This window comes from Pristiophorus japonicus, chromosome 9 (genome assembly GCF_044704955.1).
Source record: "Pristiophorus japonicus isolate sPriJap1 chromosome 9, sPriJap1.hap1, whole genome shotgun sequence".
In the NCBI taxonomy this organism is placed as follows: Eukaryota; Metazoa; Chordata; class Chondrichthyes; family Pristiophoridae; genus Pristiophorus; species Pristiophorus japonicus.
In genome coordinates, this window is record NC_091985.1 from 89,751,036 (window position 1) to 89,776,517 (window position 25,482).

The following is a 25,482-nucleotide window of genomic DNA, read 5'->3' on the forward strand; positions in this document are numbered from 1 at the left end:
CATTACTGAAATAGACCTTTCCTGCACAAATGCCGTCAAATCTCCATCATGCCACACTTGTGCAAAGAAAACCATGAGAGGAAACATTCTCCACAACTTTTCCAATCTGTGTGAAGGGGGGAATCCTCTGCCCCTTTGAAAGGTGCCGACTCATGGATGCAGTTCCATGTGTGCTGGTCATCCTCTGGCACCTCACCCAAATCATCATTCTTTATGTTTGCATCGAGGCATTGAGTATGGGAAGGATCACAGAAAGCCCAATCCACTCCTCATACAGCCTCCACAGATGCACCTTCCTGCTAGGGTCACTGAATAGCAATCAGGAGTGGAACTGAGTTTTTTCTCATCAGCCCAAAAAAAAGGAAAGCTCAAATGGCAAACTACATCCCCAGCCAGTAGCACAGATTCCTGGAATCAGTTATCTCCAGATTGTCTCTCAGGCCTGTCCAAATTCTCTGTCCCAATTGCTTTAAATAGAGCTGCTCCCAGAAGGACATGATCTTTTTACATAATATAAAAAGGTAAGAACTCAGACCAAAAGAGTACTCCTCCTTTCTTTCCGATTTAAGTATTGAATACCAATGCAGCTTCATTTTGTCATAAAGTTGTAGGACAGCAAAGTATAGAAACAAATCATTAATTTTTCAATTTTAAAATAAAATATATAATGTCCAATTGTTATAGAAAAAATATATTTAATGATGTTGTAATCTAGATTTTAGTAACATTTAAGAATACAACCATCTTTGAATATGTTTATTTTCATTCCACATATGTCTATCTACAAATCTAAGAATGTAGTACTGATATACCATGCACTTGCTGAAATCATTTGGGTCCACACCAGGTAGAGCTCTCATTAATAGCGGTAGCATGTGTGTCGGGCCTTCAGGAAACCATCTCCCTCCAGAAACCAGACTGCGAGCAACTCCTATCACACAGCTTAAGGTCGCTGTAAGTTGGTGAGGTTCTGTCAAAGTCTGTAATGCAGGATATGTTCTAAAGATCAAGAAATAAACAGAGCAGAGGTTATATTTAAAAGCTGGATATCACAAATAATGTGAAACTAAATTTTATGTGACTACAATATATGATAAAACAAGGAAAGTAAGTTAAACTAATGCAACTAGAGATATCAAATGATGACAAATTCCACCCTTTATTTCTCTTTCCATCAAGTTTTAAGGGCTCACCCACTGTTCCAGGATACCAGGGTGGCCGAAAATCCTGTAGCCCTCCATCAATACTGCCTGTAACTAGTCAATGTAATTGTCTAAAGGCAGTGTTAAAAGTTTGGGTCTTGCTTTAACTATTCTCCTGGTACAGAGAGATAGTCACTACTGTAACAGAGCACCTTACACTTAGAGTGTACCGCACAGTCCAATATCTAACTCTACAATAGCCTAACCCAGGATGTAACAATAGTACACCCTGATCATCTGAACTGTATAATCGTGTCTTTCACGTGTGTTGCCATGTGCACCTTTCCTCTATTTTTAAAGACTCACCATAAAACATTTGAAGTGAGGCCAGGTACAAATTGTTGAAGTGCTTTATTTCAAAGCAAGTGAACATACAACGTAACAATTACGATCAGACTCACTTAATTCAAATCAGTGCAATTTGTCCTGGAGTAATAATACAAAATAATGAATTGCTGTGCTTCCCATCAGTGGGTTATCTTTCTTGACTTAAACAAAATAACTACACTCCTGTATTCTAACCTTTTGAACTTGGCATGCAAGACATTCTGAAAAGGGAGGGTGAACAGCCAGTTGTCGTGGTACACATAGGTACCAACGATATAGATAAAAAAACGGGATGAGGTCCTGCGAGAGGAATTTAAGGAGCTAGGAGTTAAATTAAAAAGTAGGACCTCAAAAGTAGTAATCTCAAGATTGCTACAGGAATCGCAAGATAGCTCAGATGAATACATGGCTTGAGCAGTGGTGTAGAAGGGAGGGATTCAAATTCCTGGGACATTGGAACCGGTTCTGGGGGAGGTGGGACCAGTACAAACCGGACGGTCTGCACCTGGGCAGGGCCGGAACCAATGTCCTAGGGGGTCTGTTTGCTAGTGCTGTTTGGGAGGAGTTAAACTAATATGGCAGGGGGATGGGAACCTATGCAGGGAGACAGAGGGGAATAAAATGGAGACAGAAGCAAAAAATAGAAAGCAGAAGAGTAAAAGTGGAGGGCAGAGAAACCCAAGGCAAAAAACAAAAAGGGCCACTTTACAGCAAAATTCTAAAGGGTCAAAGTGTGTTAAAAAGACAAGTCTGAAGGCTCTGTGTCTCAATGCGAGGAGTATTCGGAATAAGGTGGACGAATTAACTGCGCAGATAGCAGTTAACGGGTATGATGTGATTGGCATCATGGAGACATGGCTCCAGGGTGACCAAGGCTGGGAACTCAACATCCAAGGGTATTCAGCATTTAGGAAGGATAGACAGAGAAGAAAAGGAGGCGGGGCGGCGTTGCTGGTTAAAGAGGAAATTAATGCAATAGTGAGGAAAGACATTGGCTTGGATGATGTGGAATCGGTATGGGTGGAGCTGCGGAATACCAAAGGGCAGAAAACGCTGGTGGGAGTTGTGTACAGGCCACCAAATAGTAGTAGAGAGGTTCTGGACAGCATCAAACAAGAAATAAGGGATGTGTGCAATAAAGGTACAGCAGTTATCATGGGCGACTTTAATTTACATATAGATTGGGCTAACCAAACTGGCAGCAATGTGGTGGAGGAGGATTTCCTGGAGTGTATTAGAGATGGTTTTCTTGACCAATATGTCGAGGAACCAACTAGAGAGCTGGTCATCCTAGACTGGGTGATGTATAACGAGAAGGGACTAATTAGCAATCTTCTTGTGCAAGGCCCCTTGGGGAAGAGTGACCATAATATGGTAGAATTCTTTATTAAGATGGAGAGTGACACAGTTAATTCAGAAACTAGGGTCCTAAACTTAAGGAAAGCTAACTTCAACGTCATGAGGCGCGAATTGGCTAGAATAGACAGGCAAATGTTACTTAAAGGGTTGACAGTGGATAGGCAATGGCAAACATTTATAGATCACATGGATGAACTTCAACAGTTGTACATCCCTGTCTGGAGTAAAAATAAAACGGGGAAGATGGCTCAATCATGGCTAACAAGGGAAATTAAGGATAGTGTTAGATCCAAGGAAGAGGCATATAAATTGGCCAGAAAAAGCAGCAAACCTGAGGACTGGGAGAAATTTAGAATTCAGCAGAGGAGGACAAAGGGTTTAATTAGGAGGGGGGAAATAGAGTATGAGAGGAAGCTTGCCGGGAACATAAAAACGGACTGCAAAAGCTTCTATAGATATGTGACGAGAAAAAGATTAATGAAGACAAACGTAGGTCCCTTGCAGTCGGACTCAGGTTAATTAATAATGGGGAACAAAGAAATGGCAGACCAATTGAACAAATACTTTGGTTCTGTCTTCACGAAGGAAGACACAAATGATCTTCCGGATGTACTAGGGGACCGAGGGTTTAGTGAGGAGGAGGAACTGACGGATATCCTTATTAGGCGGGAAATTGATAGGATTGAAGATCGATAAATCCCTGGGGCCTGATTGTCTGCATCCCAGAGTATTAAGAAGATGGCCCTCGAAATAGTGGATGCATTGGTGATAATTTTCCAACAGTCTATCGACTCTGGATCAGTTCCTATGGACTGGAAGGTAGCAAATGTAACAGCACTTTTTAAAAAGAGGGAGAGAGAGAAAACGGGTAATTATAAACCGGTTAGTCTGACATCAGTAGTGGGGAAAATGTTGAAGTCAATTATTAAGGATGAAATAGCAGCGCATTTGGAGAGCAGTGACAGGATCGGTCCAAGTCAGCATGGATTTGTGAAAGGGGAATCATGCTTGACAAATCTTCCGGAATTTTTTGAGGATGTAACTCGTAGAGTGGACAAGGGAGAACCAGTGGATGCAGTGTATTTGGACTTTCAAAAGGCATTTGACAAGGTCCCACACAAGAGATTGGTGTGCAAAATCAAAGCACATGGTATTGCGGGTAATGTACTGGCGTGGATAGAGAATTGGTTGGCAGACAGGAAGCAGAGAATCGGGATAAACGGGTGCTTTTCGGAATGGGAGGCAGTGACTAGTGGAGTGCCATAGGGCTCAGTGCTGGGACCCCAGCTCTTTACATTATACATTAATGATTTGGATGAAGGAATTGAGTTTAATAGCTCCAAGTTTGCAGATGACACTAAACTGGGTGGTGGTGTGAGCTGTGAGCAGGATGCAAAGAGGCTGCAGGGTGATGTGGACAGGTTGGGTGAGTGGGCAAATGCATGGCAGATGCAGTATAATGTGGATAAATGTGAGGTTATCCACTTTGGTGGCAGAAACACGAGGGCAGAGTATTATCTGAATGGTGGCAGATTAGAAAAAGGGGAGGAGCAACGAGACCTGGGTGTCATGGTTCATCAGTCATTGAAAGTTGGCATGCAGGTGCAGCAGGCGGTGAAGAAGGCAAATGGCATGTTGGCCTTCATAGCTAGGGGATTTGAGTATAAGAGCAGGGAGGTCTTACTGCAGTTGTACAGGGCCTTGGTGAGGCCTCACCTGGAATACCGTGTTCAGTTTTGGTCTCCTAATCTGAGGATGGATGTTCTTGCTACAGAGGGAGTGCAGCGAAGGTTCACCAGACTGATTCCAGGGATGGCTGAACTGATATATGAGAAGAGACTGGATCAACTGGGCCTTTATACACTGGAGTTTAGAAGGATGAGAGGGGATCTAATAGAAACGTATAAGATTCTGACAGGACGGGACAGGTTAGATGCGGAAAGAATGTTCCCGATGTTGGGGAAGTCCAGAACCAGGGGACACAGTCTTAGAATAAGGAGGAACTTCTTCACTCAGAGTTGTTAACCTGTGGAATTCCCTACCGCAGAGAGTCGTTGATGCCAGTTCATTGGATATATTCAAGAGGGAGTTAGATATAGCTCTTACGGCTAAAGGGATCAAGGGGGACGGAGAGAAAGCGGGAAAGGGGTACTGAGATGAATGATCAGCCATGATCATAATGAATGGTGGTGCAGGCTCGAGGGGCCGAATGGCCTACTCCTGCACCTATTTTCTATGTTTCTATGAAAGCTTGCCCTGCAGCTTTCTGCTTTAAAATCCTAAGTGCCAGGAAAAGTTTCTGTCTCTGTTGTTAACTCCATGTTCACAGCCAGAGACGAAACACAGCCAAAGGTCTAGGACTAGTGATCTCACAACACATTAGGTGTGAAGTGTTCAAGTACTGAGACAGACTGACAAGTTGCTCATTGCTTTCAGGCTTTGGGGAAATAACTCCAATGCTCAGCCTATGAGCATTTTAAAACCTGTGTGAATGAACATTCAGTAACTCATTTAAAATCTTTTCAGTGGAACAAATCCTGAAATATGGCAAACAGCAAGGGCTAAGTGACGAGTTTCTTGTTTTCCTTCCTCGCTGGTGGTTCTTTACATCCCAGCTAATACGGAGAACTCATTGCATGGAGAGATTTCAAAGCACAACCCTGTTTTATATCATCTGTAGCATAGTACATTTACAGACTAAAGTGCTGCACCATTTGGCTGTTTTAAAAGCAAATAATTTTTTAATGAATTCTATTTAAGAATTATTCTAAGTCAATATAAACGATTATTTTTAAAAATCACTGACAGTAGCACCAAGTTAGTGATGTCCACATATGTTATGCGAGTATTGAAGTCAACTGTTGCTATCATAAAATAGAACAACCTTAGTTATGACTTACTTTTCAAGTACTGGTGGGATGACGAGCTCTGGGCGCATCAGAGCAAGGTTTTGAAGGGCCTGAGCAGCCTCCAGACTTCCAGTTTTACTGAACACAGCAAGCACGACAGGCTGTTTGATGCTCTCCACAAAATCAGTAACGTCCTGGTCAGTCAGTTTGTGGCTGTCCGGTACGGTGTTTAGCCAGGTTGTTTTTTTGTACCGTTCTCTGTTCAGTCTTCTTACAACACTAGCAGGCAACCGTTGCAACAACTTCATCAGTTTCATCTGTTTTTTAAAAAAAAAGCAAATCACTAATCCATTAATTAAGGAAAGAGGACGGGAAATGCAATTGAATGATGATGAATTATGTCAAAACAGTATAATTAAAAATATACCCAAGCCTGTCAAATGAAACTCTTGGCAGGACATTCAAAATTTAAATTGGCAACATCCAGAGTTGACTACAGCCTGGAGCTAGAAGCATTTTTTTGTGTGTAAAGGTATAAGATATGGAATTCATTAAGTAGCTACTGAACCCAAAGTCAATCACAACATATAATAGGGAATTATATAAACACACAAATATTGAGAGTATGAGGGAAAAATTAGGAAATGAAGGTGGAATTGATAACTCAAATGTCGCTTGCACTAATACAGGCAACAATGAGCTAAATGACTTCCTGCCGTGCTGAAATCGCTATAATTTTATCTATGATCCTGGTATCCAAAGCTAAACATCAGGGATTATGGCCCCAAGTTTCCACATGATTTGCTCCTGGCTTTTAGGAGCAACTGGTGTAGAACGGAGTATCTTAGAAATCGGAATTCTCCACATTTAGTTTTCTGCAGTTCTAGTCAGGTAGAACAGTTTCACTTTGGAACTGAATTTTTTTTCAAAAGGGGGTGTGTCCAGCCACTGACACCTGATTTGAAAGTTTCCACAGTGAAAACAAACTCCAAACTAACTTAGAATGGAGCAAGTGAAGATTTTTGCACGCTTGAAAAAACCTCGTCTACACTTTAAAAAAATCAGGCGCAGGTTACAAATTAGGCGTCGGGAATGAGGTGAGGGGGGGGGGGGGGGGGGGAAAGGGAAGTCATTAAATTCTACAATCAATCCTTAGTTATACTGATACAAATGTTATACAAATAAATCCAACCTGAATAAAAATTTATAAGCAAAGAAAAGATTAAATAAACCATCTTCCTACCTGTGTGAAAGTGCTTCAGGCAGGCCTTTCAGGCAGCGGTGTGGCGTCGGTCTCGGGGGCAGGCAGCAAGCAGCCTTGGTGCTAAGCTTCAGTGCTTGAGGCAGCGGTGTGGCGTCGGTCTCGGGGGCAGGCAGCAAGCAGCCTTGGTGCGGAGCTTCAGTGCTTGAGGCAGCGGTGTGGCGTCGGTATCGGGGGCAGGCAGCAAGCAGCCTTGGTGCTAAGCTTCAGTGCTTGAGGCTGCGGTGTGGCGTCGGTCTCGGGGGCAGGCAGCAAGCAGCCTTGGTGCGGAGCTTCAGTGCTTGAGGCAGCGTTGTGGCGTCGGTCTCGGAGGCAGGAAGCAAGCAGCCTTGGTGCGGAGCTTCAGTGCTTGAGGCTGCGGTGTTGCGTCGGTCTCGGGGGCAGGCAGCAAGCAGCCTTTGTGCAGAGCTTCAGTGCTTGATGCAGCGTTGTGGCATCGGTCTCGGGGGCAGGAAGCAAGCAGCCTTGGTGCGGAGCTTCAGTGCTTGAGGCTGCGGTGTGGCGTCGGTCTCGGGGGCAGGCAGCAAGCAGCCTTTGTGCAGAGCTTCAGTGCTTGATGCAGCGTTGTGGCATCGGTCTCGGGGGCAGGAAGCAAGCAGCCTTGGTGCGGAGCTTCAGTGCTTGAGGCTGCGGTGTGGCGTCGGTCTCGGGGGCAGGGGCAGGCAGCAAGCAGCCTTGGTGCGGAGCTTCAGTGCTTGAGGCAGCGGTGTGGCGTCGGTCTCGACGGCAGGGGCAGGCAGCAAGCAGCCTTGGTGCTTGAGGCAGGCCTTCATTCCCCGCGAAGATGCAGCACCCGGACGGACTTGAGGCCATTCGGCCATGGGATTGCAGCAGCGTCAGTGGCTGGTCGGGAGCAGCAGCAGCAGCAGCCTTCGAGCTGTGAGGGGGACTGACTGAGGCCATTTGGACAGGGAGAGGCAGCCACATCGACATCTTTATATTTAAATTTGCAGAATGGGTGCACCACATATCATGCAATGGTTTTCTTCCTCAAGCAAGAAATTCTTTGTTCTTGGTGGAAGTTGATCCATTGCAAAGTTGAATTGGCACTTTTATTTCTTCAAACACACAGTCCTTAATTTGCAGGCACCGGTTCTGCAAGTTTAGCAGTGAAAAGCTGAACTCACTGATTTCAGCAGGTGACTTATTCAGCAGTGCTGCTAAAAGCACTCCCTCACACACAGAAATATCAAGAAAATTAAAATGCAAGCCTTTGCAGGGGTCCAAGAAACAAATCTTCACTTTTTCTGCAGCACTTTTAAAAATGGCCGAGTGCCAATGTTTACTTCAGACTGCGCGTGCGCGAACGCTCCAACGCGCACGCGCAGGGTTGCCGGCACCAAGAAGCCTCATTTAAATTGTACCCGCCCCCTCCTACTTACAAAATCGGCGTGAGTGGTAGGCTCCGCCCCCCGTGCGCCGCGCCAAGCAGACATCGAGCTCCAAGGAGCTCGAGAATACCGCGTTTTTGGCGCGAAAAACAGGCGCCCAGCTCAGAGGGGCGCCTTTTTCGCCACGTGTGGAAACTTGGGGCCATACTGTGTAATTTCCTAACTGGAATTTAATTGTCAATGTTTTACATGTTTTTGTTTGCAATGTTAAAAGTATGGAGGAAAAAAAATCTCAAGTATCAAGAAGGAATACTAAAACATCAGTAATAATGAGATGCAAGTGTCCTCAGTGCATTTAAACAAAGGCTTTCAAACTTTTCACTGTGGGGGCCAGCCCTGCAAACACAGGCACACTCCCAAGGATCCCCCATCCTAACTTTTAAAGGCAGCATCAACTAAGCAAAGGAAATCGTATACAACTGAAACAACATCTAGTCAACAAACACTGAAAAATACAGCAATCTGATGATCCTGGGAAACCCTGTGAAATTTCCTTGCAGAACCCCCCCCAAAGGTCATACTTTGAGAAACTAGAATCTAAACGGTGGGGTGTGAGAAAAACAGGTAAATATTTTAAGCAGCTATTGTTTTTCTAATTGGAAGAAAACTCATCTTTAACCCTCACAGTCCATTTCTTGTTAAACTGTTAATATATTTTTTTAAATGGTTAGATTACATTCCAAATTTTACAACAACCAGTAAGGGTTAATGTTGAGGGCTGAACAAAACTCTGAATAATGTATCCAGTTGTATGCCAAATTCCCGGTTATGTGCAGAGCATTTATTTCCATTTTGTATACTAATAAAATCTACAAGAAATGAGAAGTGAGTTAGAGAAATATTAAGCATACATCCAAATATCACTGGTATGCTCCATCTATGACATGCAATACCAAATATTTCCAGCTATAGTGCAATGCGGGCATATAGGTTACTTAAACCTGCAAAAGTCATTGCAGCAATCAATTTATTTTCTGGTAGAGAAGTGCATACAAAGCACAGAAATATCATTGCTGCTTATAAATCCAGACAGGAATTAACTTCACACATATCTTGAAAAATCCAATCAAACTTAGCATTTTCTTCTGCCCCACCTGCAAGTTACTGGGATTTAGAAAGGAAAAATTAGATGTAGAATTTTAATTCAGGGTGAAGCAGAAATAATGAAGTATTGACTAAGATTTAGATGGACTTGGTCAATGACGTTTCAAGCTACTGATCTTGTGACATAAAAACATACAAGGGTCAAGGAGAGTTCTTTTACTGTTCAGAGTTCTGTTACTGTACTTGAGATTACAACATATCCTTCAAGTCATGCATTCAAATAGTTTGTACATTTAATACGAACTGGAGAATATAGGAGGCCAAGAACATCCACTCAAATAAGTAAACAACTGAACAGACAACATTCTGCCTCTCATGATTGCATTACTATGTCTTTACACAGATGGTAATAAAAATCCAGAAGCACTTACCAACCATCTCCCGTTATTAGAAGGATGGTAGAACGATGCAATGCTGTTAAAAAATCCACTCAGATGCTTCTGTGCTAGTTTACTGGGACCACCCTATCAAATTAAAAATTTTAGAAGTTATTAAATTTGAACTACACAGTAATGTCCAAACAACACCAAAATAAGTGTATCTTACACAGTAAAAATTCAACGTGGAAGTCGTTTGCAGATAAACATTTCTCACAATCGTAAGAGTTTGCTTTCTCCACCATTCCAAAAATGCTTTCCTAAACAAACAGGCAAATTCATAATAAAAATTATTGACAATTCTAATGCTTTAACAGATTGTGCAGCTGTCTTGCAACTCCTGCAGTGAATTTTGAACACACACAAATGACAATGTTTGTGGAACTTCACTAATCTCTTTCGCCACTGAAACTTTCATCCATGCCTTACATTTACAAACCAGACAGGAAAAAATCAGCTGATCCATCAAGCTTATCCCATATTGCCATGGTGTAACTTAAGATCTACAACTCTCCCCCTCATGTGAGCCAAACATAGGAACAGGAGTAGGCCATTCAGCCCCTCTCGCCTGCTCCACCATTCAATTAGATCACGGCAGATCTGTACCTCAACTTCATTTACCTGCCTTCGATCCATATCCATTGATACCTGTACCTGATAAAGAAAGAACTTGCATTTATGGTGCCATTCACGACCTTAGGACATCCCAAAGCACTTTACAGTCAATTAAGTACTTTTAAAAAGTATTCACTGTTGTAATATGGGGAATTACGGCAACCAATTTGTGCACTGCAAGATCCACAAAATAGCAATGAGATGGTTGTGAGCCGAGTGGATGAACTGGTAATGTGTAGTTGGTTGAAGGTTAAATATTAGCCAGGACACCAGGGAGAACTCCCCTACTCTTCTTTGAATAGTGCTATGGGTACTTTAACATCCGTCCGAAAGGGCAGATAGGACCTCACTTTAATCATAGAATTAGAGAGATTTACGGCACAGAAGGAGGCCGAATCCCACTTTCCAGCTTTTGGTCCGTAGCCTTGTAGGTTACGGTACTTTAAGTGCATATCCAAATACTTTTTAAAAAGGTGGTGAGCATTTCTGCCTCTACCACCCTTTCAGGCAATAAGTTCCAGACCCACCATACTCAGGGTGAAAACATTTCCCCTCAAATCCCCCCTAAACCTCCTACCAATTACTTTAAATCTATGCCCGCTGATTGTTGACCCCTCTGCTCGGGGAAATATGTCCTTCCTATCCACTCTATCTTGGCCCCTCAATAAAGTCTCTCCTCACAGTCTCCTCTGTTCCAAATAAAACAAAGCCAGCCTATCCAATCTTCCCTCATCGTTAAAATTCTCCAATCCAAGCAATATCCTCGTAAATCTCCTCTGTACCCTCTCAAGTGCAATCACATCTTTCCTGTAATGTGGTGACCAGAACTGCACACAGTTGTGCTCCAGCTGTGGCCTAACCAGTGTTTGAAACAGTTCAAGCATAACCTTCTTGCTCTTGTATTCTATGCCTCGGCAAATAAAGGCAAGGATTCCGTTTGCCTTCTTAACCATCTTATCTACCTGGCGTGCTACTTTCAGGGATCTGTGGACATGCACTCCAAGGTCCCTTTGCTCCTCTACACTTCAGTGTCCTACCATTTATTCCCTTGCCTTGTTGGTATTAACTCACACTTCTCTGGATTAAATTCCATTTGCCACTTTTCTGCCCACCTGAGCAGTTCATTGATATCTTCCTGCAGTCTACAGCTTTCTTCTTCATTATCAACCACACAGCCAATTTTTGTATCATCTGCAAAATTCTTAATCATACCCCCTACATTCAAGTGTAAATCATGGATATACATCACAAAAAGCAAGGTATCAAATACTGAGCCCTGTGGAACCCCACTGGAAACAGCCTTCCAGTCACAAAAACACACATCAATTATTACCCTTTGCTTTCTGCCTCTGAGCCAATTTTGGATACAACTTGTCACTTAGCCTTGGATCCCATGAGTTTTTACTTTTGTGACCAGTCTGCAATGTGGGACCTTACCAAAAGCCTTGCTAAAATCCATGTACACTACATCATACGCACTACCCTCATCGACTCTCCCGGTTACCTCCTCAAAAAATTCAATCAGGTTAGTCAGACATGACCTTCCCTTAACAAATCCATGCTGACTGTCCCCGATTAATCAGTGACTTTCTAAATGAAGATTTATCCTGTCTCAGAATTTTCTCCAATAATTTTCCCACCACCAAGGTTAGGTTCACTGGCCTATAGTTACTCGGTCTATCCCTTTCTCCCTTTTTATACAAAGGTACAACGTTAGCAGTCCTCCAGCACCACATCTGTAGCCAGAGAGAATTGGAAAATGATGGTCAGAGCCTCTGCTATTTCCTCTTTTGCTTCTCAACAGCTTGGGATACATTTCATCTGGGCCTGGGGATTTATAGAAACATAGAAAATAGATGCAGGAGTAGGCCATTCAGCCCTTCTAGCCTGCACCGCCATTCATTGAGTTCATGGCTGAACATGCAACTTCAGTACCCCCTTCCTGCTTTCTCACCATACCCCTTGATCCCCCGAGTAGTAAGGACTTCATCTAACTCCCTTTTGAATATATTTAGTGAATTGGCCTCAACTGCTTTCTGTGGTAGAGAATTCCACAGGTTCACCACTCTCTGGGTGAAGAAGTTTCTCCTCATCTCGGTCCTAAATGGCTTACCCCTTATCCTTAGACTGTGATCCCTGGTTCTGGACTTCCCCAACATTGGGAACATTCTTCCTGCATCTAACCTGTCTAAACCCGTCAGAATTTTAAACGTTTCTATGAGGTCCCCTCTCATTCTTCTGAACTCCAGTGAATACAAGCCCAGTTGATCCAGTCTTTCTTGATATGTCAGTCCCACCATCCCGGGAATCAGTCTGGTGAATCTTCGCTGCACTCCCTCAATAGCAAGAATGTCCTTCCTCAAGTTAGGAGACCAAAACTGTACACAATACTCCAGGTGTGGCCTCACCAAGGCCCTGTGCAACTGTAGCAACACCTCCCTGCCCCTGTACTCAAATCCCCTCGCTATGAAGGCCAACATGCCATTTGCTTTCTTAACCGCCTGTTGTACCTGCATGCCAACCTTCAATGACTGATGTACCACGACACCCAGGTCTCGTTGCACCTCCCCTTTTCCTAATCTGTCACCATTCAGATAATAGTCTGTCTCTCTGTTTTTACCACCAAAGTGGATAACCTCACATTTATCCACATTATACTTCATCTGCCATGCATTTGCCCACTCACCTAACCTATCCAAGTCACTCTGCAGCCTCATAGCTTCCTCCTCGCAGCTCACACTGCCACCCAACTTCATCCGCAAATTTGGAGATACTACATTTAATCCCTCGTCTAAATCATTAATGTACAATGTAAACAGCTGGGGCCCCAGCACAGTACCTTGCGGTACCCCACTAGTCACTGCCTGCCATTCTGAAAAGTACCCATTTACTCCTACTCTTTGCTTCCTGTCTGACAACCAGTTCTCAATCCACGTCAGCACACTACCCCCAATCCCATGTGCTTTAACTTTGCACATTAATCCCTTGTGTGGTACCTTGTCGAAAGCCTTCTGAAAGTCCAAATATACCACATCAACTGGTTCTCCCTTGTCCACTTTACTGGAAACATCCTCAAAAAATTCCAGAAGGTTTGTCAAGCATGATTTCCCTTTCACAAATCCATGCTGACTTGGACCCATCATGTCACCATTTTCCAAATGCACTGCTATGACATCCTTAATAATTGATTCCATCATTTTACCCACTACTGAGGTCAGGCTGACCGGTCTATAATTACCTGTTTTCTCTCTCCCTCCTTTTTTAAAAAGTGGGGTTACATTGGCTACCCTCCACTCCATAGGAACTGATCCAGAGTCAATGGAATGTTGGAAAATGACTGTCAATGCATCCGCTATTTCCAAGGCCACCTCCTTAAGTACTCTGGGATGCAGTCCATCAGGCCCTGGGGATTTATCGGCCTTCAATCCCATCAATTTCCCCAACACAATTTCCCGACTAATAAAGATTTCCCTCAGTTCCTCCTCCTTGCTAGACCCTCTGACCCCTTTTATATCCGGAAGGTTGTTGGTGTCATCCTTAGTGAATACCGAACCAAAGTACTTGTTCAATTGGTCTGCCATTTCTTTGTTCCCCGTTATGACTTCCCCTGATTCTGACTGCAGGGGACCTACGTTTGTCTTTACTAACCTTTTTCTCTTTATATACCTATAGAAACTTTTGCAATCCACCTTAATGTTCCCTGCAAGCTTCTTCTCGTACTCCATTTTCCCTGCCCTAATCAAACCCTTTGTCCTCCTCTGCTGAGTTCTAAATTTCTCCCAGTCCCTGGGTTCGCTGCTATTTCTGGCCAATTTGTATGCCACTTCCTTGGCTTTAATACTATCCCTGATTTCCCTTGATAGCCACGGTTGAGCCACCTTCCCTTTTTTATTTTTACGCCAGACAGGAATGTACAATTGTTGTAGTTCATGCATGCGGTCTCTAAATGTCTGCCATTGCCCATCCACAGTCAACCCCTTAAGTATCATTCGCCAATCTATCCTAGCCAATTCACACCTCATAACTTCAAAGTTACCCTTCTTTAAGTTCTGGACCATGGTCTCTGAATTAACCGTTTCATTCTCCATCCTAATGTCGAATTCCACCATATTATGGTCACTCTTCCCCAAGGGGCCTCGCACAATGAGATTGCTAATTAATCCTCTCTCATTACACAACACCCAGTTTAAGATGGCCTCCCCCCTAGTTGGTTCCTCGACATACTGGTCTAGAAAACCATCCCTTATGCACTCCAGGAAATCCTCCTCCACCGTATTGCTTCCAGTTTGGCTCGCCCAATCTATGTGCATATTAAAGTCACCCATTATAACTGCTGCACCTTTCAAAGCTGCTAAGCCCCTTAATACTTCCTCTGTGACTATATTTATCTCGTCTAATATTTCACACTCCTCTTGCCTGATTGCAATGTCTGCATCACCCCTCTCCTTTGTGAAAACAAATGCAAAATATTCATTAAGAACCATGCCCACTTCTTCTGCCTCCACATACAGATTACCTTTAAGGTCTCGAATAGGCCCTACTCTTTCCTTAGTTATCCTCTTGCTCCGAATGTATTTATAAAACATCTTTGGGTTTTCATCTCATCTAAAAGATGTCTCCTCCGGCAGTGCATCCTGTCAATCTCAGTCTTGAAAATTTCTATTGACCCAGCAACGACTGTTGGTGATAATTCCAGATTTCTATTATCCTTCAGGTGAAAAATGCTACATGATTTCACTCCTACTGGCCTAGCTCTAATGATAAGATTATGCCTCCTTGTTTTGGATACCCCACCAGAGGAAATAGCTTCTCTGTATTAATTCTATCAATTACTTTTAGAATTTTATACCCCTCAATTAGATCTCCTCAGCCGTTAAAACTCAAGGGAACACAAGCCATATTTATGCAACCTGTCCTCTTAATTTAACCTTTAAGCCCTGGTTTCATCCTGATGAATTGGCGCTGTCCAAAACTTGGCATTAGGTCTTCTCTTGCTCTCTGAAATGCCCCACGGTGTTTTTCTATGTTGGAGGCCATATGTAAATGCAAGTTGTTGCATCAGAAATTATCTTATGGCTTTACCATCAGGGACTATTCCATGAACTTGCTGATAAGAATTATGGATGCTTTTTAAAAAAAAGTTAACACTGTTTGTACATTGTGTAACTTTAGCTATTATACTGTTATAGTACCTCACCCATCTTTGTGCTTCTGGGAGGTCTTTTTATTAATAAATCTGGACAAGTAGGTTTTAACCTGCATTAGTAGTCTCTTTGCATGTTATTTTCCTGTTTTCTGAAGTAATGGGAGAAAATGGTGGGCAGTAAATTATTTACCGAAAAATCATGTGCTGATTGTTATATCGAGGCTTTGCTAACTCGTATACAGCATAGAGTAAGAGACTCGTTCTCCTTATGGAAACTGTCATCTAGCTTTTTGTGCAGCTTGGAAATCACATTTCACAATCAAACTCCACCATTTCAGAGGGATTTCTGTAATAATAGTGTAAGTGCTACTGAAAAAGGTTACTAAATAATGAGCACAATGGAGCGCAGTACAATAAAATTAACACTGAATAATTAACCTGTCCTTCCTTCCAATCACAAAAGCATTCTACATAGCTATGGGCCCAACATTGCCAAACCCCTTTTTTCGATGCACTGACCTGAAGCGCGCCGACTTTGCGTGCTGGAAAGGGCACCAGAAAAAAGGGGCCCCATTCTGGCCGCTCTTCAGAGTCCCCGGAGTCCTGGCGTAGCGTGGAGGCTGAAGGGGGGGGGGGGGGGCAGAGCAACAGACCAGCGCAGAAAGCACTGCTGGCACCTGCGCGCATGCTCAGTGAGAGCTGTGAGCAGGACCCGATGCTCGCAGCCCCTATCCCCGGCCGAAGGGACGACCAATCTCGCCGCACCCTATCCCTGGTCGAGTGGACTCCCGCACCGGCTGGCCCGCTGAGTTCCCGGGCAGGTAAGGACTTTGGTTTTATTTTTTATTTAGTGGCTATGCTTTAAACTTTTCAGTGGGGGGTGGGGAGGAGAGTTTCCAGGGGGGGGGGGGGGGGGCGAAAGAGGGAGGAGAGTTTCGGGGGGAGGGGAGGAGAGTTTCGGGGGGGGGAGGAGCGGAGAGTTTCGGGGGGGGGAGGAGCGGAGAGGAGAGTTTCGGGGTGGGGAGGAGAGGAGAGTTTCGGGGGGGGAGGAGAGGAGAGTTTCGTGGGGGGGAGGAGAGGAGAGTTTCGGGGGGGGAGGGGAGGAGGAGAGTTTCGGTGGGGGGAGGAGGAGAGTTTCGGTGGGGGGAGGAGGAGAGTTTCGGTGGGGGGAGGAGGAGAGTTTCGGTGGGGGGAGGAGGAGAGTTTCGGTGGGGGGAGGAGGAGAGTTTCGGTGGGGGGAGGAGGAGAGTTTCGGTGGGGGGAGGAGGAGAGTTTCGGTGGGGGGAGGAGGAGAGTTTCGGTGGGGGGAGGAGGAGAGTTTCGGTGGGGGGAGGAGGAGAGTTTCGGTGGGGGGAGGAGGAGAGTTTCGGTGGGGGGAGGAGGAGAGTTTCGGTGGGGGGAGGAGGAGAGTTTCGGTGGGGGGAGGAGGAGAGTTTCGGTGGGGGGAGGAGGAGAGTTTCGGTGGGGGGAGGAGGAGAGTTTCGGTGGGGGGAGGAGGAGAGTTTCGGTGGGGGGAGGAGGAGAGTTTCGGTGGGGGGAGGAGGAGAGTTTCGGTGGGGGGAGGAGGAGAGTTTCGGTGGGGGGAGGAGGAGAGTTTCGGTGGGGGGAGGAGGAGAGTTTCGGTGGGGGGAGGAGGAGAGTTTCGGTGGGGGGAGGAGGAGAGTTTCGGTGGGGGGAGGAGGAGAGTTTCGGTGGGGGGAGGAGGAGTTTCGGTGGGGGGAGGAGGAGAGTTTCGGTGGGGGGAGGAGGAGAGTTTCGGTGGGGGGAGGAGGAGAGTTTCGGTGGGGGGAGGAGGAGAGTTTCGGTGGGGGGAGGAGGAGAGTTTCGGTGGGGGGAGGAGGAGAGTTTCGGTGGGGGGAGGAGGAGAGTTTCGGTGGGGGGAGGAGGAGAGTTTCGGTGGGGGGAGGAGGAGAGTTTCGGTGGGGGGAGGAGGAGAGTTTCGGTGGGGGGAGGAGGAGAGTTTCGGTGGGGGGAGGAGGAGAGTTTCGGTGGGGGGAGGAGGAGAGTTTCGGTGGGGGGAGGAGGAGAGTTTCGGTGGGGGGAGGAGGAGAGTTTCGGTGGGGGGAGGAGGAGAGTTTCGGTGGGGGGAGGAGGAGAGTTTCGGTGGGGGGAGGAGGAGAGTTTCGGTGGGGGGAGGAGGAGAGTTTCGGTGGGGGGAGGAGGAGAGTTTCGGTGGGGGGAGGAGGAGAGTTTCGGTGGGGGGAGGAGGAGAGTTTCGGTGGGGGGAGGAGGAGAGTTTCGGTGGGGGGAGGAGGAGAGTTTCGGTGGGGGGAGGAGGAGAGTTTCGGTGGGGGGAGGAGGAGAGTTTCGGTGGGGGGAGGAGGAGAGTTTCGGTGGGGGGAGGAGGAGAGTTTCGGTGGGGGGAGGAGGAGAGTTTCGGTGGGGGGAGGAGGAGAGTTTCGGTGGGGGGAGGAGGAGAGTTTCGGTGGGGGGAGGAGGAGAGTTTCGGTGGGGGGAGGAGGAGAGTTTCGGTGGGGGGAGGAGGAGAGTTTCGGTGGGGGGAGGAGGAGAGTTTCGGTGGGGGGAGGAGGAGAGTTTCGGTGGGGGGAGGAGGAGAGTTTCGGTGGGGGGAGGAGGAGAGTTTCGGTGGGGGGAGGAGGAGAGTTTCGGTGGGGGGAGGAGGAGAGTTTCGGTGGGGGGAGGAGGAGAGTTTCGGTGGGGGGAGGAGGAGAGTTTCGGTGGGGGGAGGAGGAGAGTTTCGGTGGGGGGAGGAGGAGAGTTTCGGTGGGGGGAGGAGGAGAGTTTCGGTGGGGGGAGGAGGAGAGTTTCGGTGGGGGGAGGAGGAGAGTTTCGGTGGGGGGAGGAGGAGAGTTTCGGTGGGGGGAGGAGGAGAGTTTCGGTGGGGGGAGGAGGAGAGTTTCGGTGGGGGGAGGAGGAGAGTTTCGGTGGGGGGAGGAGGAGAGTTTCGGTGGGGGGAGGAGGAGAGTTTCGGTGGGGGGAGGAGGAGAGTTTCGGTGGGGGGAGGAGGAGAGTTTCGGTGGGGGGAGGAGGAGAGTTTCGGTGGGGGGAGGAGGAGAGTTTCGGTGGGGGGAGGAGGAGAGTTTCGGTGGGGGGGGAAGAGAAGAGGAGACTTTTTTTTGAGGGGGGGGGGAAAGAGGGGAGAGTTTTGGTTGGGGGGGGGGAAAAGAGAAGAGTTTTTTTGGGGGGGGCGGGGGGAGAGAGAAGTTTTTTTGGGGGCGGGGGGGAAAGAGATGAGACTTCCAGATCCACAAGCTGTGATTCCTCTGATCGCTCGGTGGCACTCCTGAGACGCCCCGGCCCAGCAGCTGTGACTTCTACGGTGCACGTCTTCCCACCCCTATCCCAGGCCAAGTGGCCTTACTCACATGTCAGCCTGCTGCATTTCCCAGGCAGACTTTCCCAGGTAGGATTTACTTCTTTGAGGTCCTCTCCAGTTCCCTTCCCTCCCCTATCCCTGCCCTAATGTCTGCCGAATGTGCGCTGCTTTTTTTAAAACTGCCCGCAAGGTTTTTCAGAGCTGGCCACATACGCTGACCTAAGTGGATTTGGAGTACATTTTTGCTGGCCAAAGTGGCATAAATGGCCAAAACTGTCGTAAGTGTCTGGGAACGCCCCCTTTTGGAAAAAAAAACTAATCTAAAAACTGAAGTCAGATCTAACTGACTTACTCTGGAGCAAATTTTTTGGGGAAAATGGCATTTTTTAAACTTACGCCAGAAAAAACCTACTCCAAAAAAAATGATGCAAGTCATGGCCAATGTTGGGCCCTATAATACTACTGCAGCATGATAGATTGGACAACTACACTGAGACGTTATAACATTCACGTACAACAGATTTTCTTCACCACAATAATGAATTTAAATAAAATACTTAAACTTGTTCACTCATATTGACTACGAGATCAGTAAAAAGTAAAGACACTGCCTATGATTAGTATAAAATCCATAATTACATACTAACCAGCATGGAAGTGATCCAAATCACCACATGGCCAATTTCATAAGCGCTTGATAAAAATTTGGAAATTAAAACTTGGCTGCTTCCAACTGGCAGATTTAAGCTTCTCAGAAATCTGGTAAAAATCTGTAAAATATAAAGTATTCAATAACCGATGTTATATTAAATACATAACTTTCTGTTAATTAGTATGACTTAAGATAGCAAAAATCATAAAACAACCAAAATGTAGAATTAAAACTGTGGCAGCATCTTTTCTCCTGATAGATGTTTGGATCACTGATGATGAAATAAGAAACAACTGAATACTATTATTGATGCAAAATGGTTTTGACGCAATCACTACTTTCGATGACTCAAATGGTCAAGCCACAAACAACTAACTACTGTCATTGAAAATAATGATGTAATTTACCTTTGGAATGTATTCATCCCAATCTATGTACCCAATGTTATCCATAGCCAGACGAGCAAATAGGTTTACCAAATTCTGTCAATAGCACAAAAGAAATGTTTAAATTCCACTGCATTCATCTTTTTAACAAGCATGTCTCAATTTAGAAACATTCTTAAGCTAGTTGAAAAATTGTTACTTACTCGAAACCACATACAAGAAATACTGCACTCAGGAACTCTAATTTGGTACTTAGAACATTGAAGCAAAAAATAAATAAATTTAATTCTCATAAAATAATTAAAACTACCAATCCAACAATCATTGCACAAGATAATCCCAAAACAATTCTTCCCACCAACATTCTCCATTAAATGGTTCCATAAATTGAAATGCATTTTGACAATCTAAATCTTTAACTCTTAATGAAAAGTATGAACAAAAAATGAGTAGTCATGCTATAATATATACCATGTGCTTTAGTTATTTCCAACATGCATTTATATAGCACCATTAGCAAAGAGGAATGCCCCAAGGCGCATCACAGAGGCATAATCAAAATAATGGACACCAAGCCAAAGAAGGAGATATTGTGAGGGGTGAAGAAAAGTTAGGTCAAGAGGTGGGTATTAAGGTGTCTTAAAGGAAGAGATGGAGAGACTTAGTGAGAGAATTCCAGAGCATGAGGCTGAGGCAGCTAAAGCAACTGCAGTCAATGGTGTTGGCCAAGGGAGGCAAAAGTTGGAGGAATGCAGAAATTAAGGGCTGGAGAGAATGACAGAAATAGGGAGGGATGAGGCCATTGAGAGATTTGAATATAATTTTGAGGCTTTCAAGGACCAGGAGCCAATGTAGGTCAGCAGGAATGAGGGCGCACCTTGGTACATGATAGGATACAGGCAGCAAAGTTTTAGATGAGCTGAAGGTCATGGAGAATGAAGGATGAAACACCAAACAGGAGAGCACTGGAATAGTCAAGTCCAGAGGTGAAAAAAGTATGGATGAGGATTTCAGCAGATCATAGAAATTTACTGCACGGAGGACCATTTTGGCCGGCCAACAAAGCTATCCAGCCTAACCCTACTTTCTAGCTCTAGGTCCATAGCCCTGTAGGTTACGGCACATCAAGTGCACAACCAAGTACTTTTAAAATGTGGTGAGGTTATCAAAAGGCCTTGCTAAAATTCAAATCATCATAGGCAGTCCCTTGAAATTGAGGAAGACTTGCTTCCACTCAAAAAGTGAGTTCTTAGGTGACTGAACAGTCCAATACGGGAACCACAGTCCTTGTCACAGGTGGGACAGAAAGTCGTTGAAGGGTGGGTGGGACTGGTTTGCCGCACACTCTTTCTGCTGCCTGCGCCCATTTTCTGCATGCTCTCGGCGACGGGACTCGGGTGCTCAACGCCCTCCCAGATGCACCTCCTCCACCTAGGACGGTCTTTGGCCAGGGACTTCAATGTGTTGGAGGGAATGTTGCATTTTATCAAGGAGGCTTTGAGGGCGTCCTTGAAACATTGCCTTTGCCCACCTTGGGCTCGCTTGCCGTGTAGGAGTGGAGTCGAGCGCTTGCTTTGGGAGTCTTGTGTCAGGCATGCGATACCTGCCCAATGGAGCTAGTTGAGAGTGATCAGTGCTTCGATGCTGGGGATATTGGCCTGATCGAGGACGCTAACGTTGGTGCGTCTGTCCTCCCAGGGAATTTGTAGGATCTTGCGGAGACATCCATCGTTGGTGGTATTTCTCCAACGATTTGAGTTGTCTATTGTATATGATCCGCGTCTCAGCCATACAGGACGGCGGATATCCTACATCCCTGCAGACCATGAGCTTGGTGGCAGATTTGAGGGCCTGATCTTGGAACACTTTTCCTCAAATCCAAATACACTGCATCAAGCGCACTACCCTCATCAACCCTCCAGTTCTCCCGCACCACACCTGCAGCCAGAGAGAATTGGAAACTGGTGATCAGAGCCTCAACTATTTCCTCTTTTGCTTCTCTTAACAGCCTGGGAGACATTTCATCCGTGCCTGAGGATTTATTCACTTTCAAAGCTGCTAAACTCCTTAACACTTCCTCTCTCACTATGTTTATTTCATCCAATATTTCATACTCCTCCTCCCTGATTACAATATCTGCATCGCCCCACTCGTTTGTGGAAACAGATGTGAAGTATTAATTAAGGACTCTAATAGGCCCTACTCTTTAGTTATCCTCTTGCTCTTAATGTATTTATGAAACATCTTTGGGTTTTCCTTGATTTTACTTGCCAAAAAGCATTCATGCTCTTTCTTTGCTTTCCTAATTTCATTTTTAATTTCACCCCTGCACTTTCTATACTCCGAGTTTTTGCAGCACTGAGCCCTCGGTATCCGTCATAAGCCTCCCTTTTTTTCTTTAACCTACTCTGTATGTACCTCGACATCCGGGTTTGGGGGGGGGGGGGGGGGGTTGTCTAGATGTGTCAACTCTACCCTTTTTCTTTCAGGGAACAGACTTGCTCTGAACCCTCCAGATTTCCTCCTTCAATGCCTCCCACTCTCTGACACTGATTTACCTTCAAGTAGATGTTTCCAGTCCATTATGGCTAAATCACCTCTCAAGCTTATCAAATTGATTTTTCTCCCAATTCAGAACTTTTATTCCTAGTCTATCTTTGTCCTTGTCCATAACTATCCTAAATCTAACTGAATTATGATCACTAGTACCAAAATGCTCTCCTACTGATATCCCTTTCACCTGCCCAGATTCATTCCCTAAAACGAAGTTCAGAACCACCCCCTTCCTTGTTGGGCTTGCTACATACTGGCTAAAAAATTTCTCGTGAATGCATTTTAGGAATTCTGCACCCTCTATACCTTTCGCCCTGATGGGATGAGACAGAGGTGGACAAAATTACGGAGATGAAAGTGGGCGGTCTTTGTGATGGAGCAGATATAGGATTAGAAGCTCGCCTCGGGATTTAATAGGATGCTATAGTTGCAAACAATATAATTCAGACCTCGACGATAGTCAGAAATTGGGATGGAATTGATGGCAAGCGTATGGAACCTGTGACCGAGGTTGAAGACCTCTGTTTAGCTGGAGGAACTTGCGGTTCATCCAAGACTCGATGTCAGACAAGCAAAAAGGCTGTCAAGGGGTTGAGAGAGGTGGTGGAGAGTTAGAGCTGAGTATTGTCAACATACATGTGGAAGCTGACCAATATCTACAGATGATATCATCAAGGGGCGCTCTCTATTAGTCCATGGAATGATTGGCTTACCCCTTCCCACTGTGGGAGATTCTGAACTGTGACATAAAGGCCTATAAATTCATCAAACCAAAGCCTGTAGGAAAACAAAAAACAAAAGATTGTTCAAAATACATTAATGAAAACGTATAAGCAATTTTGCCTTCAATAAGCAAAAGAATCACTGTTCTTGCATAAAATATATGCAGATTCCCACATATTTATCTTCAACTGGTTGATTTCCTGTGGCTCTGCACATGGAGAGTAAATAGAAAGTGCAGTCTTCAGGTGGAGAGAGATTAAAGGGCAGGGAATAATTGGACCAAGGTGTACAGAAGTAACTGAGTTCCCATTTTAAAGTAATACGTTATATTTCCATTATAAATTTATATTTTCATATTTATAATGGAAACTCAAGTAAAATAGTCATGTTGTAACTTCACCCTCCCATTAGGAGTAGCACTGCAGTGGCTCCCCAACAAGAGGCTGCAAGTACAAGATGACATGTTTACATAGGCAGCTTCCATTATAAATGTGAAAATAGGAATTTATAATAAAAATAGTTGACAAGTGCACCCAAACCCAAGATTTTTAATATATTACTAATCAATTTTCTGTAACGTTGCACACAATAGGTCGTAGAATATAGTCTCTCAGCTGTCTCCATTAACTTTGTGCGGCTGCTTTTCTCACTGTCTCTCTCCTTCTCTTCCGCTTTCCCCCGCCCCCCAAATCTCTGCTTCAACCACTAACTCCACGAATGGATTTCACAGCCTCACAACCCTCAGTGTATAAACAGTTCCTCCTGCTCCCTGTCCTAAATCACCTACATTTAATCTTCTATTTACTTCGCCTCATTCTAGACCCCTCAACTAGTGGAAACATCTTGGGCCCAAGTTTCGGCCTCAGTTGCTCCTGATTTTTTGGAGCAACTGGTGTAGAAAGGAGTATCTTAGAAATTCAAATTCTCGGCATTTAGTTTGCTCTAGTTCTAGTCAGTTAGAACAGTTTCACTTTGGAACAGAATTTTTTTCTTCAAAAGGGGGCGTGTCCGGCCACTTACACCTGTTTTCAAATTTTCGGCAGTGAAAACTTACTCCAAACTAACTTAGAATGGAGTAAGTGAAGATTTTTGTACGCTCGAAAAAACCTTGTCTACACTTTAGAAAATCAGGCGTAGGTTACAAATCAGGCGTAGGGAATGGGGGGGGGTTTAAAGGGAAGTTTACAAACATTAAACACTTCAGTTTTACAAATAAAGAGCCATCATCAATAATAAATGATAAAAACATTAATAAATCAACCAATGAATCAATCAAAAAAAATTAATAAGAAATATATATTTTTTTAAATCAATAAATAACACATTTTCTACCTACTGACTGCAGCACCGGGAGCCCTCCAACAGCGTGCTGGGATGCTCCCGCCCCCCCCCCCCCCAGTGTGTCTCTGTCAGTGTCTCTATCTCTCTCTCTCTGTCTGTCAGTGTCTGTGTTTCTAACAGCAAGGGGAGGGGGAGGGGGAGGAGGGGGGTAGAGGGGCAAAGGGAGGGAGGCAGAGGGGGAGGGAGGGAGAGGGATGGGGGAGGGGAAGGGGGAAGAGGAGAAGGGGGGGGGAGAAGAGGAGAAGGGGGGGGGGAGAAGAGGAGAAGGGGGGGGGAGAAGAGGAGAAGGGGGGGGGAGAAGAGGAGAGGGGGGGGAGAAGAGGAGAGGGGGGGGAGAAGAGGAGAGGGGGGGGAGAAGAGGAGAGGGGGGGGAGAAGAGGAGAGGGGGGGGAGAAGAGGAGAGGGGGGGGAGAAGAGGAGAGGGGGGGGAGAAGAGGAGAGGGGGGGGAGAAGAGGAGAGGGGGGGAGAAGAGGAGAGGGGGGGAGAAGAGGAGAGGGGGGGGAGAAGAGGAGAGGGGGGGGAGAAGAGGAGAGGGGGGGGAGAAGAGGAGAGGGGGGGGAGAAGAGGAGAGGGGGGGAGAAGAGGAGAGGGGGGGAGAAGAGGAGAGGGGGGGGAGAAGAGGAGAGGGGGGGGAGAGGAGAGGGGGGGGGGGAGAAGAGGAGAGGGGGGGGGAGAAGAGGAGAGGGGGGGGGGAGAGGAGAGGGGGGGGGAAGAGGAGAGGGGGGGGAAGAGGAGGGGGGGGGGGGAAGAGGAGAGGGGGGGGAAGAGGAGAGGGGGGGGAAGAGGAGAGGGGGGGGGAAGAGGAGAGGGGGGGGAAGAGGAGAGGGGGGGGGGGAAGAGGAGAGGGGGGGGGAAGAGGAGAGGGGGGGGGGAAGAGGAGAGGGGGGGGGAAGAGGAGAGGGGGGGGAAGAGGAGAGG

The 25,482-nt window shown here is 45.8% G+C and overlaps 1 protein-coding gene across 3 annotated transcripts in view; it reads right to left on the reverse strand.

Moving 5' to 3' along the window:
* The window catches only part of psme4b (proteasome activator subunit 4b), a 229,381-nt gene that overhangs the window by 134,062 nt on the left and 69,837 nt on the right, over positions 1-25,482 (reverse strand). For 2 of the 3 annotated variants that reach the window (XM_070889545.1, XM_070889544.1), the window contains 6 exons: positions 23,213-23,276; positions 19,968-20,042; positions 19,556-19,678; positions 9,865-9,957; positions 5,789-6,054; positions 813-999 (listed from right to left, as the gene is read on the reverse strand). In XM_070889545.1, the coding sequence (XP_070745646.1) occupies positions 813-999; positions 5,789-6,054; positions 9,865-9,957; positions 19,556-19,678; positions 19,968-20,042; positions 23,213-23,276 (808 nt within the window). The remainder of the gene's footprint in view (positions 1-812; positions 1,000-5,788; positions 6,055-9,864; positions 9,958-19,555; positions 19,679-19,967; positions 20,043-23,212; positions 23,277-25,482) is intronic. The other variant, XM_070889547.1, reaches the window with a different exon arrangement.